Source organism: Lagenorhynchus albirostris, chromosome 6 (assembly GCF_949774975.1).
Source record: "Lagenorhynchus albirostris chromosome 6, mLagAlb1.1, whole genome shotgun sequence".
Lineage (NCBI taxonomy): Eukaryota > Metazoa > Chordata > Mammalia > Artiodactyla > Delphinidae > Lagenorhynchus > Lagenorhynchus albirostris.
In genome coordinates, this window is record NC_083100.1 from 109,251,629 (window position 1) to 109,270,992 (window position 19,364).

At 52.0% G+C, this 19,364-nt stretch overlaps 1 protein-coding gene across 1 annotated transcript in view; it reads right to left on the reverse strand.

The window, feature by feature from the left end:
- The window catches only part of CLASP1 (cytoplasmic linker associated protein 1), a 269,026-nt gene that overhangs the window by 17,447 nt on the left and 232,215 nt on the right, over window positions 1-19,364 (reverse strand). Inside the window, exons 34-36 of the mRNA XM_060153037.1 lie at window positions 14,983-15,229; window positions 12,742-12,932; window positions 10,502-10,630 (exon numbers count right to left, since the gene is read on the reverse strand). Of these exons, the coding sequence (XP_060009020.1) occupies window positions 10,502-10,630; window positions 12,742-12,932; window positions 14,983-15,229 (567 nt within the window). The remainder of the gene's footprint in view (window positions 1-10,501; window positions 10,631-12,741; window positions 12,933-14,982; window positions 15,230-19,364) is intronic.

The window sequence follows — 19,364 nt, forward strand, 5'->3', positions numbered from 1 at the left end:
TGTGCTGTGTGTGTTCGCGCACTCCTGTGTAGCAGCAGCTGAGCTGAGCTCAGGGCCTGTCAGGGCCGGCTGGTCCACGTGGGGCGGGCACAGGAGGAGGCAAAGGCTCAGGGGGTGGCTGGTGAGGGACAGGAAGCAGGAGGCTTCTCTGGTGGCCCACGGGGCTCCTAAGGCTCCAGCCCCACCAGCAAGCGGCCACTAGGCACCAGTCATGCTCAGGGCCTCTCACTCCCCACACAGACACACACACACACACACACAGACACACACACACACAGACACAAAGACATACACACACACAGACATACACAGACACACACACATATATACACACACACATACACACACACATATCACACACACATACACACAGACACACACAGACACACGCACATATACATACACACAGACACACACACACACACCCCCAGACACACACATACACATATATACACAGACACACACACATATACACAGACACACACATATATATATATACACACACAGACACACACATATACACACACAGACACACACAAATATACACACACACACACATACACATACATACAGACATGCACACACACATATACACACTCAGACACACATATCACACATATACAGACACACATATCACACACACACACACACACACGCACATATACATACAGACACACACATATACACACTCAGACACACATACACATATATACACAGGCACGTATCATACACACACATACACACACGCACATATACATACACACAGACACACACATATAGCCAGACACACACATACACACATATACACAGACACACACACACACATATATACACACACAGACACACACATATACACACAGACACACAGAGACACACATATACACACAGAGACACACACACAGACACATACACACACAGACACATACAGACACGCACATACACACTCAGACACACACGCACATATAATACATACACATACACACACAGACACACACACATATACATACAGACACACACACATATACCCAGACACACACATACACATATATACACAGACACACATATATATACACACACACAGACACATACAGACACACAGACACACATATACACACACACTCACACATATATACACACAGACACACATATATACACACACATACACACACAGAGACATACACACACACAGACACACATATATACACACACATACACACACAGAGACATACACACACACAGACACACATATATACACACACATACACACACAGAGACATACACACACACAGACACACATATACATACACACATACATATATACACACATATACACACACACATACTCACATGCACACATATACACACACAGACACGCATACACACATACACATATACACACACATACATATAGACACACAGACATATATACACACAGACACAAACATACACACACATACACATATATACACACACACATATACATACACCACACACATATACACACACATAGACGCATACACACACATACACAGATATACACACACAGATATACACACACACAGATACACACACAGAGACACATATACAACACACACATAGATATACACACACATACACAAAGACACAGATATACACACACATACACAGATATACACACACATATACACACACATATATATACACACATATAGACACACACATATATGCACACACATACACATACATATACACACATATACAGACACATATACACACATACATATACACACAGACACACAGATATACACACATAACACACACACAAGACACATACATATGTACACACATAAAGACACATATACACACACACATATATATACAGACACACACACACATATATACACACAGACACAAACACACACACACGGAAATGAGACTATTTAAAGGAAGCCCATCATGATGTTTCTCCTGCCAACTCCGGTGCCTACAAACTGCGGTTTGTCCCACTCAGGTCCCCTGACAGCAGAGTCTGCTGTGCCTACATGACCTTTAACCTCTCACCCCAAGAAGGGCAGAGTCAGACAGGCACACGCTCAGCTTCTTGAGAGCAGCGCAGCAGATGCACCTCAGTTCATTCCTCTACCAAGAGGAGCCTCAATTTTTAAAAATTCCATAGCGGGGATTAACAAAACACCTACTTTTACAGCTATCTGGATTAAGAAAGATGACACAGCAACGACTGTAGCTGCAGAGCCCGTGTGGCTCCGAGCTCCGCCTTGGTGGAGACACAGCAGAGAAGTGGGGCTGGGCCACTGAGGTGCCCCACAAGGCTCCAGGGCTCAGTCCAGAGGCCCAGGGCCTACGCCCAAGGGTCTGCCCGGTCCAATACTCACTCCAAAGGGCCACTCCGATGACCAGGCACGCAAGGAAACGAGGCCTGTGCAGGAACACTGGGCAAAGATGCACCCCGCCAGCCGCTGTGGGGCCCCGCCAGCTCCCTTCACTCTTCCTGAAAGTTGCTCACTTGCGCTAGTGACCTGGCCGGGCAGGTCCCCCTCACCCCCACGGAACCCCCAGGGCACCCTGATCACTGCACTTCATTGCTCTGCTGACACCGTCTCCCCACTAGACTAAGGGCTCCTTGAAGGCAAGCTCCCGTGTTGGCCACCCTTCTGTCCCCATGCCCAGCAGTGTCCATCATCATGCACTAGGTGCTCAGTAAGTGTCTGTCCAGCTCATTTCCCCACAGTGTGTGTGTGTGTGTGTGTGTGTGTGTGTGTGTGTGTGTGTGTGTGTGTGTGTGTGTGTGTGTGTGTGTGTGTGTGTGTGTGTGTATTTAAATGCTCAGCAGTGATCGGTCTGTTTGGAGAGGGACAGCATATTGCTTAGAAGGGCTCCATCACACAACAGTTACTAGATGAAGTGCTGTGCTTCCTCCTGAGCTCAGGCATGTCCCTGAGAGTGCGGTCAGTCCACGGCGGACCTGGCAGAGCCAGGCGTCTGGCGTGTTACACACGGCTAGGCAGACGGTGGAAGAGGGGGCCCGTCCCTTCTCCAATCGGGTCCCGCAGTGGGACACCAATGCCCTTCTACTGTAAGAAACCACTGTTTACAGGTGTCACAACATACTGGTCAGAAAGTTGAGTGATAGTAACTAACTGACGAAACCTGAGGTCTTAGTTTTTAAACATGGAAAAAAAAATGAAATGAAATACTGGATGATTTCATAGACAATATTCAAGTTGGAAAACACTGATGTAGGGGAATTCAGGAGACCACCAGGAGGAGGGCACAGCTCAGTGGGCGGGAAGACACTGGCTTGGGAGACAGACTGGGGTTCAAGTCCCAGCAGCGCCACATAAGTCTTGAGAGGAGCAAACTAGAAACCTCCCGGCGCCTCTCAGGGAAATAAATGGCCAGGTTCACAGCGAGACTCTAACACGAGGGGTCCCCTCCTCCCCCCAACCTCCCCACGCTCTGCTATCATCCAGGTCACAGGAGTTACCCTGCAGGGAGCTGCTGGGAAACAGACCTTCTCAGGTCTGCTGAGCTGAAACCCAAACCCAAGGGGAACTTTGTCACATAAAACTCCACGAATTCTTGACGTCGCTTGCAGGAAGCATTTAATCAAATGTAGGTTTGCTGAAAATGCCTGAAAAGAAAATGCCAGAAGCTGCGCTTTAAGAAGGCCCATCTGAGGCCCCCTCTTTCACTGAGGTTAGAACAAGTTTCCCAAGACAGATGCTGTTTTTGGCAAGGCGGGTCGGCGTTCTCAACTTCCCTCTACATGCCAAGCTCCCAGCGGCTGGCCTGCTGCCTGATTCAGGGTGAACTTTAGGTTTTGCCCCTGTGTTCTGTGTAACATAAGAAGCAAAGATTATAAGTGTAAGCAAACAGAGAGCAAAAGTAAACACGGGCAGCAGAGAGGAAGGAGGACAGTACTGTCTCGCAGACAAGGTGGCCAGAGGCGGCAAAGATGTTTTCCAAGGGGGCAGGGATGCTGATGAGAGCAAGGGGGATCAGGCAGCCTTCTGGGCTGTCATCTACCCCAAGTGACCAAGACTGTTCTAGTTCTGCTGACTTTGCTGCAGTCTGGTAGGGAACACAGGAATTCTGCTTTTTCAAAGTTAGTGAAATAACAGTGTCTAGCTAGGAAAAGCATAATTTCCTTATCTAACTTTTTAAAAAATGAGATCATTACTCAGAATATTGATGAATGTTTGCTTAAAGATAAGGTTTCTTTGAGAGCACAGAGCCTGTCAAAATTTGGACTGCGTGTTTTAAGTTCACAGGGTTTGACTGGGCTCTGTCACCGATGCGGCAGCCTAACTGGCTGACTAAAAGCCAGCCAGCCAGCCAGCCAGCGGGTGCTCAGGAACCGTGCCTCCCGAAGGGAGAGGCTGGCGCCACCTTCTGGGGAAGGCCGGGGAGGCCTCACCAGACGGGCCAGGTGCCCGGCGTGTGCCCACCAGCGTGGTGCGCCCACCGTGGAGGGGCGGCTGTGTCTCTGGTGGGGCGGGGCAGGGGTGTGGGCAGCACTGCTCTGCCTGCTGCCAGCTCAGGCGGGCGCCACCGGGGACCTGAACCCAGCATGCGAGTCCCCTGTCTGCCGGACCCGGCACCACGGGACGGGGGGGAGGAAAGGAACAACCTTCAGGGTCCAAGTTCGGGGACCTGGCTCTGCCATCAACTAGTGAGGTGAACGTGGGAGGAGTTTCTTCTACTGTCTGGGCCTCAGTTTCCCTCATCAGTAAAATGAGGGGGGATGCGAATCTAGAATGCTTACATCAGTTTGGAGCGTGAAACCTTATCTCCCAGACCTCGCTGATGAGGACTTTCTCCCGGAAAACGCACACGTACAATTTCAGATGGTATAGCCTGCACGCACGGATGGTCTCTGACCACACGGCCATCACAGCCCCCGCCCTGGAGAAGCGCATTCAGGGCAACACCGTCTCGAACGCGGAAAGGTTCCGAGGTGGGAGACTTATTCTGTCCCACCCCAAGGGGTAGAATCAGGGCCGATGGGGGACAATGCCACGGAGTCACAGGGTGGGCGCCCAGGAGGGGGCCGTGTCCCCACCCTGGAGGACACCTCCGACGCCGGGATGGCTGGCCCCTCGGAAGAGCCTGGGAGGCGGAAGGTGGGCTGAGCACAGAACTCCTCTTCTGCGCCTCCCAAATCCATCAACTCCTGGTGTTGCCGGCCTCAAGTGTGGGAGTGTGACGGCCCCTCCAGTGGAGATGCCGAGAGATTCAGCCGACGCGGGAGCCCAGAGACACAGCCCAAAGTTTATTCACCCAAATTTCAATAGCCTTCTGAGATATAGTTCGAGAAATGCGGTTACGTCTGCTTTATGTAAAACTGAAAAACCTCAGGCACAATTCTACTCAGAACCGGTCTATTTCTCCCCTGGAAGAGGATAAAAGACAGTGTCTTCAGTGTTCACAGTGCCAGCCTCCTCGCCGCCTGACTCTGAGGCCAGCCCTGCAGGGCAGGCCTCGCAGGGCGTCCCAGGCCACCCCGGATGCCAGCACTTCCGGCGTCCAGAGCTGCGTCCCGTCCCCAGCCACGTGACTGGCCAAAGTAGGATGAGGACCCAAGTTTCCAGACTCCAGAGTTCTGACATTAAACAAGGGCCCCCCGACTGCTTTCTGCAGACAGGGTTTCCTCTCTTAGTAAGACGCTCTGAGGCTACGGGAGCTAAAGGGCAGGTGTCACGTCTGGTCTTAGGAGGCTGGGCCCATCAGAGAGGAGGGGCCGTGTCCCCTCACCCTGAGTAACCGTGGGATAGCGGCCGCCACCACTCAGGACTGGACACCATGCTTGGCATGTCCCAACCACCCGGCAGGGTGGGCGATGGGACCTCCACTTGTGGCGGGGTGGGTCCAGCCGGTCCAGCCCAGCTGTGTCCTCCCGGCCCATGGCCCTGGGCTTCGCTGCTTGGCTCACTGCCAGCATCCTCCCGAACTGCCCCAGACTCCCAGCACACTTCTCTATGGACCCCACGTGGATTCCTCTGCTCTTACGTCACCTAAGCCGTATAAGTTCCTTTAGGTCTGAGCACCACTCTGCGACCTGCGCAATAATGGGACATTTACCAGTTTGTGCTACGAGTGTCAGACTGTCTGGCTCAGCAACTTTGACCTTTTAAATGACTATACAGGTCTCTGGTTTTGTCTTTTTGTTAAAAGGCTGAAGGTTACAAAGGAAATAGGGCCTCTGGCTATATCCCAAGACTGGGCCCAAAGAAGACTGGAGACTTAGAATCTAGAAAGGTTGAGGTTTGTTACTCAGCAGCCTCCTCCATTATCCTGAGGCCGGATGACACACAGATAAGCATGCAGTCCACTCCCTGGGCTAACAGATTAGAAACCCAAGGTCCAGAGAGGTGAAATAATCTTTCCACGCTCACACAATGCACTGTTCTTCAGAACCCACTGACACACGGCCGCTGCCCCGAGAGGCTTCTCAGGGCCACTCCAGATGCGGGGGGCCTGGGTGAGCCATGGTCAGAGAGTGATTCTAATTGGTATTTGAAGCACAACGTCAGCTCGCTAAAGTGCTTTCTCTCTGACACGCCGCTGCTTTGCTCAGGCTGTGATATTTGCCAAGAGGTCCCCGAAAAGTTCTATTGTAAAAATAAATTTAGCCTGGCTTTGCTTTTTTAATTCCTTGCAATCATAAAACTAATTAGAAATGATTTCAAAATAAAACCCCGGGAGACGTAACAGTGGTTGTTTCATATTTACCTGAGACTCAAACTTCCCCAAACAAGCCAAACCACCTGAGGCTGGATTCTGATGCCTTAAACACCAAGGCTGCTGTGGGGCAAGAAACGTCTGGTGACCTCCTGGAGTGACATAAAACGAAGCTGATATTTTCCTCTTTTTAACAGGAAAATGTAATGGAATATTCATTAACATGGCCGAGGTCAGCAAAAAGTCTCAAGTATAGAACATCTTCAAAGAAACAGAGTTGGTGTTCCTCTCAAGTTTAAACAGAACGGCGAGCAAGGACCCCAGCACTCTGGGTACCGCGTGTAAGCCGCAGTGCCTGGGAGCAGCAGCTACTGAAACGAGTGCCTCTGAGACGGTACGGATGTCTGAAGACGGCTTTACGTAGCAATACTGGTACAGTGCCTGACGGTGTTAGAAGCATGCTTCCATGTCCCGTGTCTGATTCTCGAGGCGGCCACGCTACACAGGCTTAGACAGAAGGGATCAAACCGACAGCTGGGCTGGAGGTCGGATGCTGGACCGAAAACCAGGCTTTCCCCCTCTAGATTCACGCTCCCACTGACCCCAGAATCTCATGCAAAGTATCAGTGCTCTTCTTAGCCCTAAATCTTCTCGTAATCATTGAAGGAGAGGTGCTGTACCAGCCCCAACAAACGGATTTCAAGTTCTCGGATAAAAAGTGTTAACATTAATGGAGTTGTTTCTTGAAAAACAGAAAAGGGGGCGTAAGATTTTAAAAGGTCACTATCAAGCCCTTCGCCCCTTCGGATGTTTGCTAAAAGCTAACACTATGGTATACCATAGTAACTTCATTAATGAGCTACTGAAACTCAAAAGCAAATTTTATTTACTAAAAAGATAAAAATAAGGAGCTAGACAATGAACGAGATTTACTTATTCAAATAGGAAATATGAAAACTGTCTAACCGGACAAACACCAACTTTTAATTATTTATTTAATTACTTTTTGGGCCACGCTGCGAGGTTTATGGGATCTTAGTTCCCCACCAGGGATCAAACCCAGGCCCTCGGCAGTGAAAGCGCTGAGTCCGAACCACTGGACCACCAGGGAATTCCCAATACCAACTTTTAAAATAAAAACTTTAAACCGGTACCCGAATCCTCTATCTTGCTTATTGTAAAACACCTCCGTTAGCTTACGATGAACGATGCCTGAGACAGATTTAGTGCCCGGCACGTTTCAGCGTGTGACAAAAGTGTCTTGCACTCATAGCTCCTGTTAAAGACCCTGGGAACACAGTCCCTGGCTTATCGGTGACAAACAAGCCATCTTATCCTCAGCCCTGCTTTATGCATCTTCCCTAAGGGCCTTATGACACCTTTCAACTTATAGAAACTGCGTTTCAAGAAGTGCTTCATTGCTACAGCCCCGCGGCCAGAACTACAGTGCGCACGCTGGCGGGGCCCCGGCCACAGGGGCCAAGGAGAGACATGTCTGGTGACAAGCGCTCTCACAGCCGCTCTGTGTCCACCTGCCGGTCCAACTCCTTCATCTGCCAAAGCCTGGGTTTTGCCTGTGGACACAAAACCAACTAGCTGTAACGAGAAGGAGGTGCCCAGAGCTGTCGCCGGGAGGAGCACACTTTGAGAGTGCCAATTTAGACGGGAAGAGAGACTGGCCCCTGTCTGACTAGTAACCGGGTCTAGAAACACTTCGGCTCCTTTCCAGTCAATAAATGTGGGAATGATGTTTGAATGTGCAGACGAGAAAACGTAGCAACCAGAGACATACTGTGTGGGATATGCCAGCACAACGGCTACCACACAGACCCTGTGCGTCTAACTATCCGGCCTAAAAACAAACGCGGATTGGCAAAGCCAGAGAAAGACCACATGGAAGAGTTTTAAAGGAAAAGAAAAACAAAAACGAAAACGATACCTAACACCAAAACATACAGGTGCCCAAGTTAGAAGCTTCGGGCAAAGTGACAGCGTGAAGTTTCATAAGGAAAACGACAAGGGCACCAAGTCAAGGTGAGTCTGAAAGCATGCAAAGCAGGGGAGGCCTGCCAGTAACCGCACTCATTTCAGAACACAGTGTTTCCTCAACCAGCTTATCAGGAAATCAGTGACAGCCGCGTGGAGACCCTTGGGTTACAAGAATTCCACGGCAACTGAGTGCTGCTACGTTTGCTTTAAGCAGCAGGCGTTTTCTGCTTGTGTCCCTTACGCAACCTAAAGGACTTCAAAGTGAAGAACGTTCTCTCCTCAGTCTCTCGCTTTGCAGGGGAAAACAACAGGATCTCTCACGTAAACAGTAAAGAGCAACTTCTGGTAACGTATACTTCTCCGGGTCCACCGTCCAAATCCTGGAGGTTACGATCAGGACGGCCACTGTAAAGACAGACGTCTGCCAAGGGGATGGCTAGTGACCGCCACACCGTGCAGGTGGCTTTGTTTCACCTCAGTGTCACAGTCTCAATATGTCCTCCCCTCTGAAAACAACTGACATCGTATGTATGTAAAAGAACGTCCATTTCATGTCATTTTTTTCACCATGTATTCTCATTAAGGAGAAGCTATCGTGGTTAAAAAAAAAAAAAAAAAAAAGAGTCAGCACAGACCAGCTGCCCCTTAAAAGACACACGACCTGGTTCACAACTTGGTTCTGCCAGGAACTGCCACGTGTGCATCACCTGACAAAGGATGGGACCTCCTGGACCTTCTTCCTCACCTGGGAATAATTACGGTGACTACTGTTAGCTTACCTGGTCCTCACATTTTTCAAATGAGTTATCTGAAGTGGAAAGCGTTTTGTTCAAACACGAGTAGGTGCTGTCGCCATCAGGCAACCAAGCTGGATCCCGGAAGTGTGAGTGAGTGGTTTGCACACACACCCATCATTCATGCACCTGTGTGGCACTAGGACTGCTGGGTGGAGAGATGCCCGGCCAGAGGGACGCCCTCAACCTCGCTGAGCCTGCAGTTGTGGTGGGAACCTGAGGGGGCCAGACCGGTCTCTGTTCAGTAGCCACGTAACTGCTGAACAGAGGAAAAAGCCATGATTCAGGGTCTGATTCTCGCTGTGAAGAGAAGAACTGCTCTAATCACAGTTCCTTTAATCCACGGCTGTGCTCGCGAGAGTCACACGGGAGCCAAAAGATTGAACTGACACATGCTTATGTCTCACTTCGGGGTCAAACCCACTGTTTCGCCAAGTTAAGTTTTCCAAACCTGGAACTAGACGGTTGTTTGCCACAGTGCCTTTCACTGGCGGGCGTCCCTGAAACCATCTCCCTTTAGGGCGCTCCACCCACCCCACCTCCCATCTCTCGATACGCAGAGGACTGCGGGCGGCAGGCCCCGGGACAGTCCAGCAAGCGACTGGACGAGGACGCACGGACTGTCCTCTGCGTGCACACGCGTCGGGCCCAGAACCGCGCCCTCCCTGCCCCGTGACGGGAGCCCGAGGAGAGTGCGGATGCCTCACGCGTCCGGAGCCCACAGAGCGGGCGGGCCGCCTCCAGTCCTTCGAGCCCGTAGGGGGAGCCCGCCCGCACGCTCCGGCCTCACCTAGCTCTCCCGTGGGCGGCGGTGGGGTGACAGCCCCCCGAGGAGAGCGGAGCCCTGCGGGTGAGGGAGCCTGGCTGAGGGCCCAGAGCGAGGCTTGCACATCTCCATCCCCACCCTGACCGCAGGGGAAAGGGCAGACCCGCCCAGACGAGGCTCGGAGAGCCCTGCCGCCTGGCGCCGGGGCACTGGGCCCGCAGTGCTGCTCAGACCCCGCGGCGGCATGGCTGTGCGCCAGAGGCTGGCTCACCTCCTTGTGGGAGTCTTTGTGCGCTTCCAGCGTCTTCATGATCGTCAGCTCCGCGTAGTGTTTAAACCTTGCCGGCTGGCTTCTCAAGGTCTCCCGCAGCACCCTGAGTGCCAGCGCGCGGATGGAGTGCTGGGGCGGAGGAGAGACGGACGTCAGCAAGCGCCTCGCGGCGCCCCTCCGCGCACACCGCCGGCGGGGCCCCGAGACCGGCTCCCAGGCCTGGGTCCCTAGCGCCCTGCAGGCACCGTGACATGGACGCCAGGCTTCCCGGACGGAGGCTCCCACGAGGGTGGGCGCTGTGCCTGCGGGGACATCCCGGGACCCGGCACCTGAGAGGGACCCCAGGAAGGCTTCCTGAATGAGACCGAATGAGGACGACTGGTAAGTTCACTATCAGTCTCCCGGGGGGCGGCTCCGGATTTTCTGAGGCTCAGGTGTGTATCTGTAAACTATGTAAAAGGGCAGCCCTATGCCCTATGTAAAGGGCACCTGCATGTTTCATCGACACGACCTGTCAGACAGTGGACTCTCTCAGGACAGTGGGAGAGCTGCCGATATTCCTGACCTTCTACGTGAGCAGGTCATGGGCGAGGGGAACGTGTACAGAACTCCAGCTACTTGAGGCCTGAGTCATGAGTATGGAGGAAAGCCATTCCAAACAGACCCCTAATCTCAACAACAGAGAATGGGGTTTACACCAGACAGAACATTCTGATTCTCTGCCACTCACCTGCACCAGCCACAGGCTCACACACCGCCCCCTGCCCTCTCCATGACATCGTTTCTCCTCCTGACAAGGCCAACCACTAGAAGCGCTTCAGGTGCCAACAGGTACTTTGTCTTAAGAAAAGTCATCGCCGTTCTTCCACCTTGATTAACCCCACACCAAACCATGCGTCCCTAAGCACCAGAGAGCAACTGGAGTCACCATGACATTCGCCAGCCTCTGCTCACCTGTCTTCCATTAAGATCACCATCAACGTGACCTGGGCACGACCTCTGCCCTGGGCCGTGCCCAACTTCCTCGAAATCTGTCTGGTCCTACCCCTTGAGCTGTTCACCACACTTACTGTACTTGTGCTTCTGCTGACCTACACGAAGCCTGGAGCTCAGAGATGGAGTTTTACTTCTAGACTTTAATCCAGGGAAGTCCTAACATTTACTCCTGCTGCCACACACACAAGGGAGCGGCTGCACAGCAGGCGGGGGTGGGGGGGAGGTGGGCCTCTGATCAGGGTGCTCACGCCTTGAAGAGTCACATTCAAGTGTCACCGCGTGGAGACAGCTTTCTACGTTAAAAATAATAATGGACGATAACAGAAAACAGTAATGATCTCTGCTTCTGGGACCTGTCGCTGGAACGGTTAACAGTGCAGGAGTGAACCAACACAGAGCCCCAGGAGAGGCGCATTTAGTAGGGTTTCGTATGGTCTTCCAAAAGTGAGCCTCTGATTTCTCAACTGCGTGTGAAGCATAAATAAAACTCCTAAGGAAGAAAACCCCATCATAAAACAACAAGCCACATTCCTACACTAGCAAAGTCTTAAGAAATTTTGTGAAAGGGACCAAAGAGGGAGCACGTCTCCCTCAATGACTACAAACCCAATAACAGAAAAACCTGCGTGGAGGCCAGGGTGGGGCCTGTCTCCGCTAACTGACTGGGTCCAGAAAACCTGAAAGCTGTCTTGGTGCCAACAGGAAGCACAGCACAGGAGTGGAGGGGAGCTGTGGGCCCAGGCCTGGCCACCCAGGAGGGGAGGGGGGAGAGAGTGGGAGGGAGGGGGAGGGAGTGGGAGGGAGGGGGAGGGGGAGAGAGGGAGGGGGAGGGGGAGAGAGGGAGGGGGAGAGAGGGAGGGGGAGGGGAGAAGGGGGAGGGGAGAGAGGGAGGGGAGGGAGGCAGGGGAGGGGAGAGGGAGGGAGGTGGGGGGAGGGGAGAGGGAGGGAAGGGGAGGGAGGGAGGGGAGGGGAGGGGAGGGAGGAGGGAGGGGAGGAGGAGAGGGGGGAGGGGGAGGGGAGGGAGGAGGGAGGGGAGGGGAGAGAGGGGGAGGGAAGGGGGAGGGGAGGGGAGACAGGGGGTAGGGGGAAGGGAGGGGGAGAGGGAGGGGAGAGGGGGTAGGGGAGGGGGAGACGGGGGAAGGGGGGAGGGGAGGGAAGGGAGGGGAGGGAGGAGGGAGGGGAGGGAGGAGGGAGGGGAGGGGGAGAGAGGGGAGTGAAAGGGAGGGAGGGGGGGGGTCACTCACGTCCTTGTCCCCCAGCGTCTCCAGCAGCAGTAGCAGGACAGTCTTGAAGTGCTCCTCCCAGACACCCAGGCTGTCCTCGCGCGCGATCTTGAGCAGCTCCAGCAGGGCGCCCTTGCGCTCCTCCACCCGCTCGTTGTGGTTGGACAGCTCTTTCAGGAGGTCCGCCACCAGGTCCGAGTGGTCAATGGGCACTTGGGGGACACAAGACAGATGCTCAGCACCCCCGCCCTCCTGACTCCAGGAGGTGGGCCGCGCTGGGCGCTGGCCTCACGTCACACCCCCAGCAGGTCACCTAGCCGGGTTAACTGTGAGAACGGGTGAGAACAGGTGTCCAGTGCTCCGGGACCAACACGCAGCGCCCTTCCCGACCTGACCGGCCTCTTTCCCTCCTATTTCACAGACGGCCAGGCCTGCCAACATCACGTAGCGTAACTGCTTGCAGGGACTTGTGTGTGGTTTATATGGAAGAGGGACATATCCTTTCTCTTTCTGTGTTCTTTTAAGACAGTGGTCCCCAACCTTTTTGGAACCAGGGACCGGTTTCGTGGAAGACAATTTTTCCCCGGACCGGGGCTGGGGGTGGGGGATGGTCCAGGCGGTGACGTGAGCGATGGGAAGCAGATGAAGCCTCGCTCGCTCGCCCGTCGCTCACGTGTCCTGCTGTGCGGCCCGGTTCCTAACAGGCCACGGACTGGTACCGGTCCACGGCCCAGGGGGTGGGGACCCCCGTTTTAAGAGACCTCAACTCTGAATATTCACTTTAAGTAGAAAGGATGAAAAAAACAAAGACAAATCATTAGGAACCTAAATTTGTACTCACATATTTCTTTAGCTTCTAAGAATGAGAAAGTTGACGTCTTCAAGAACCCTCTCATCTCCGCCCCTGCCATCCTACCTTTTCCTTTACGCCTTTTAGCATATGGTTAGTGGATAAATTACAGCCAACATCTCAATCTCCAGTCTGTCTTAAACAAGACCAACAACCGGGTAAGTTAAACGCTGTGCCAGCCCTATGAGCAAGGAAAGGCAACGGCCCACAGCTCCCAGGCAGCGCAAGTCCAAGTCAACCCTCCACCACCAGCCTCCTGCCCAGCAGATGGACGGCTGGGTACAGACCGACCTGCTCCCCACTGGCAAGTAGCAATCAACAGCCAAGGGGTCACGCTCTCAAGCCCCGAAGCTACTTGTGCTTTCAGACCGTGGAAGGCCTTCTCTTCTGTCTTAGGGTCCCATCACTGCCTGATCCACCGAGAGCGCAGTTTTCTTCCTTTCATGTTCCCCTGGATCCAGCAGCCACTGCTAACATGGCCCTTGCCTCTACGCCTGCCACCACGATGAGCCTGTTTCCCCTGACGGGGCCTTGCACTCTGGGGCCGGGGGCTGTGTCTCGTTTCCCTGCACAGCCAGCCCTGGCAAGCCACAACCTTTGCGACACACAGTAGGCCTTCATTGAATGTTAACTGCTTAGAATTCTGATTTAAGGTCCTAATATAATTCTTCATTCAAAATTGAAAACAACATAAAATAGCAGGCTTGGAAACAAAGTATACATATATAAGATTTTTTAAAATTAATTATTAAGTTGAAATAAACCAAAACACATGAACACGCCAGTGAGGTGAAAAGAGAAAAAAATAACTTCCAGATAAAAATACTTCATAGCAATAGGTACTCACTCACTTGTTACTCAGTAATGGACACTGGTCTTAACACAAGTGTCAGAAAAAAACCCAGACCAGTTCTGCTCCATATCAAGTGTGTTATTATACTTGGGGCAGTAACTTCACCTTTCTGGACCTCAGTTTCCTAACCCGTATGATGGGAATGATCCCTGTCTCAGCAGCCAGCACACGCCACGCAGGTGCCCAGGGCAGGTTAGATCCCCTCCCCACCCACAGCACCGAAGGTGACACAAGCAGCTCGGGAGACCTGGCTCAAATGCTGCTGAGAGAGCAGCGGGAAGCCACCCAACAGGGGTCCGGGCCTCCCGGCCACAGAGCTGGACGGGAAAGCGCACACCAGAGGCTGCACCCGGGCGCCCCATTGCCCACGCCCCGCTCTCACCGCCGCCCGGGTCGTGGTTCCTCACAAGGCCTTCCCCATGGATCCTCTGTGTGCCCCCGCGCCCAGGCACACAGACGACTGAGCAGAGCAGGCCCCCAGTCCACCCTCGCGTGCCCGGAGCTGCCCTGGTTGGGGGGTGGGGGGTGGGGGGTGGGAGTGGCACTGGGAGAGACAGACCGTCTCGCAGCTGCTCCATGTCATCGTCGAACACAGCCTCCTTCAGGGCCGTCTTGTCGTAGCTGCTGATGGTGTCCGAGTAGGGGTAGGGGCTGTAGTCCCGCGCCCGTGGCCCTGGGAAGGCACGCGGGGGCTGGGTGTTGAGGAGGGAGGTCTTGTTGTCCAGAGCCGTCCGGCCTCCTTCCACTGCGTCGCTGCCGCCCCGGCCCTCGGTGGCGGGGGAGGTGATGCCACCGTCGCGGGACACCTGGGGCACAACACACTGTCAGTTCCTTTTCAGTGCTTGTCTCAAACTTTTCCTTTAAATCTTCACAATTATTAGGAGAGCCAGAGATTTCTCACTTGAAGTCTGGCCACTGACAAAAGGACGGTTGTTAGTGCCTCCATTTGTAAAATACCTAGCTCATAAGCTACCTCAGAGGGGACAGAACACGCTGATGTTCTCATCTATTCATTCATTAGTTTACAAGGAATGTCTGTTTTACTTTGCATTTGCTGACTAATTTGACTCATTTTTGACAGATTAGTGACATGAAATTCTGAGGAGCCCTTGAGAAGGCAGTCTGCGCACCTGGCACCCCCAGTTCCCCAGGAACCTCAGGTGCCCACAACACCCCAGCCAACTTCCTTCACCACCGACAGGACGGGTTTTCTCACTGACACCCTGACACAACGCCATGGACAAACGCTCCCCCGATGACCCTCTCGAGACCTACAGTGGTCCCACCACCCACGAGTCCCCTGCTATATTCCCCTCAAGTGGTGAAACGTCTCACTATGGAGAACATGACATCCCCAGGCAGATGGCTTTTCCTTTGGGGATTTCTGACTCTCAGAACTGGTCTTTACACTGGTCAAAGAACAGGTCTTTAATATTGTCTGAAAATGTTTTTCCTGATATGTGCTGAGTTTTGTCTTCAACTAGTGAAACCTCTGGGCCCCGGCCCTTGTGTCATGTTTCTGACCCCCTTCTCTCCCCGAGGTCCTTTCTTCTGTGCACACTGGCCTGTCTGGCTCCCTTTGCAGGGAACAGAGCAAGTGTGGCTGACTGAAGGGGACAGAGCAAAACGGTCACTTCCCTCATCTCAGACGCGTGACTACAGGACAGTGGGGGAACCACTTCCAGGCAGCCAGACCACCCTGGTGAGCCCTGTGGCACCTTTTACTTGTGCTGCTGACAAGGTGCACCGCTGTCACCCACGCTTATGCCTTTGTGCGGTTTTTATTGTAGTTTTATATATGTATGTTAAAAAGTCAATCATGTAATTCATACGCGTATAATCCAGTGACATTAAACACGTTCACAATGTGGTGTAACCATTACCACTATGTTATACTTTGGGCAAAACTTTTTCATCTTCCCCAACCGAAACTCTGTGCCTATTAAATAATAACTCCCTGCCCCTTCCAGCCCTGGAAACCTCTGTTCTACTTTCTGTCTCTATGAATTTGACTGTTCTAGGGACATCATATAAGTGGAATCACACAGTGTTTGTCTTTCTATGTCTGGCTTATTTCACTTAGCATAATGTTTTCAAGGTCCATTCACGTTGTAACGTGTCAGTATTACATTCCTTTTTATGGCTGAATAATATTCTATTGCATGTGCACACTACGTTTTGTTTATCCATTTATTTGTTGATGGACACTCGGGCTGCTTCCACCTTTGGGCTACTGTGCCTAACACCACTCTGAACACTGGTACACAAATATCTGTTCAAGTCCCTTCTTTCATTTCCTTTGGATATACACCTAGTGGAACTGCTGGGATGCGTTTGGTTCTTACACATCCCACCCAGAAGATTTTGTCCTAATATAACTGTTAGGATATAAAAGAATATATAATATGTGTACAGACATGAACAAAATGAGACTTAACAGGGGTTTTCTCTCGGTATAAGATGATTCATGGATGATTTTAATTTTTTTCTCTTTGTAACTCTCTTCTAAAAGTAAAACGTATATGATTAATATAATGAAACGATTATTTATAAAAGGAGAAAGGGTTTAAAAACTTCAGACATTCAAAAAAGAAAGCTAGGGCTTCCCTGGTGGCGCAGTGGTTAAGAATCCGCCTGCCAATGCAGGGGACGTGGGTTGGAGCCCTGGTCCAGGAAGACCCCACATGCCACGGAGCAACTAAGCCCGTGCGCCACAACTACTGAGCCTGAGCTCTAGAGCCCACAAGCCACAGCTACCGAGCCCACGTGCCACAACTACTGAGCCTGCACTCTAGGGCCCGAGAGCCACAACTACCGAAGCCCTTGTGCCTAGAGCCTGTGCTCCGCAACAAGAGAAGCCACCGCAGTGAGAGGAAGCCCGTGCACCGCAACCAGAAGGAGCCCCCGCTCGCCACAACTAGAGAAAGCCCACGCGCAGCAGCGAAAATCCAATGCAGCCAAAAATAAATAAAATAATTTATTAAAAAAAAGAAAAATAGAAAACTAAACTCCTAATACTAATCACTTTTAACAACAAAATCATACTTTCTTAACTCGGTATATTATATTACCCCAGTCTTAGTCTGCATGCAGATTTTATAGAGTGGGAATCACAGTGCACAGAACAGCATATATTTTGCTTTCCTCAAAGGATCAGCACGTCCCACGTAAATAAAAACTTTGCAGCCATAATGTTTAATCACACCACTATTTCTTGTGTTTTAATAAGATTTACTGCCTGATTCCCCTTCTGTGTTTTCCTTAATGTTTTTGTTTCTTGCTATTATAAATAATGCTGAAATAAGCTACTTTGTGTAAATAACGTCTTTCTTCCCTTTTGTCAAGTTTGTTACTCGGCGCCGATTGCCAGAAGTTAGATTTTTGGATAAAGGATATGAAACTTAAAATCGCTTTTGCTGAATATGCCTTTTCACTGAGCTCCAAAAGAGCCGCATCAATTTTCCAGGCCATCAGTACTACACTCGTTCCCGATGTCCCTTCTGGCATCAAGTGCTCTAATTTCTACTTGAAACAAAGAAATGGAACCTCAGAATCTGCCTGTGGGATTTCTGTAACTGCCCGGAAGGCTGGACATGCACGCGTTTGTGTCTGTCTCTGCCTGTGTGACCCACCCTCCCCCTGGATGTGACCTGCGCCCTGACGGACTCTGTCTGACCAGACTGGGCCCGCTGGTCAAGCTTGAGCAGAGAGATGCGGGTGCCTGACTCTTCCACACTTAGTGCACTTTTATAGCGGCTTCTTAGCTAACATTTGGTGACGAGTGGCGAAGATGCTGACTTTGGACTTCCTCAACTCTTCCTTTTCCCCTCCCCGCCCCTCTGAGCCGAGACCCGTCAGCGCCCCGTCTGCCACCCCCTACCAGTCCCGCAGCCCCTCCTGGCCCCCCGCTTCCCCATCCTGGTACGGGCCTGCTCTCTCCACCTTCCCCCCACTCAACATCTGGCATGGTGTTTTTTCATACTTTGAAAAGTTGGAAACAACTTAAACGTTCCCAAATAGGGCACCGAGGACATCCTTACGCTGAACTATCATCCAGCCACAAGAAGGCACATGAAAGATGACACCACACAGGAGGCACCCTATGAAGTCAGCTTTACCTTAAAGAACACACTCCATACACCCCTGCACACACAGGCATGTACAGGTACACCTAAGGGGATAGAAAGATGCACACCCAAGTGTTAATGGTGGCTCTCTCTAAAGGTGTTTTTTCTTCCTTCTTTTCTTTACATGCTGGCTATACACCTCCGTCATCCAGCTTCTCCTGGGGCCTCTGCTGTTCCTGGCAGGACTTCTGTTTCCCTGATCAGAACCACACCCGACCCCAGGTTCCTCGCATGCACTTCAGAAGCCTTTCCCGTCTCCTCAGCACAAGCGCTGCCCGTGGACAGCAGAGCTGCCAGCGTGGACACCCTCCAAGTCCTGCTCCCACAGGCCCAGTCCTCTCCTTCCTGGCTAAGGCCAACCCGCTCCCCCAGGGCCCCCGTCTCGCCACCTCCCCACGTCCTTAAGGACCCGTGTCCATGAATCGTCCACTGCCCCCACTGCAGAGCCAACACCTTTCTCGCCACACGGGCCAGGTCTCTCCCACTGCACACCCGCCGTCGGCCCCTCCTCGCTCCAGCCTGTGCTCGAGTCGGCCCTCGGCCCACTGTGACCTCGTGTCCACTCCCAGCTCTGCTCTCAGCTCTGCTCTCAGCTCTGCTCACAACACCCAATGGACTCCCGGAGAAACTAACCCTGGAAACTGCAGACTGTGATTAGGTCTAAAAGCTATTTAAGAAAAAGAAGATGGAAGTCCAGACGGGGGCCCAATCTCAAAGAAAAGGTCTTGGCCCTACATCCAAACACCGGTGAGTAACTGTGTGTGGTTTAAATATTCTAGATTAAAATAGACTATTTAATGCAGACAGTAAAAAA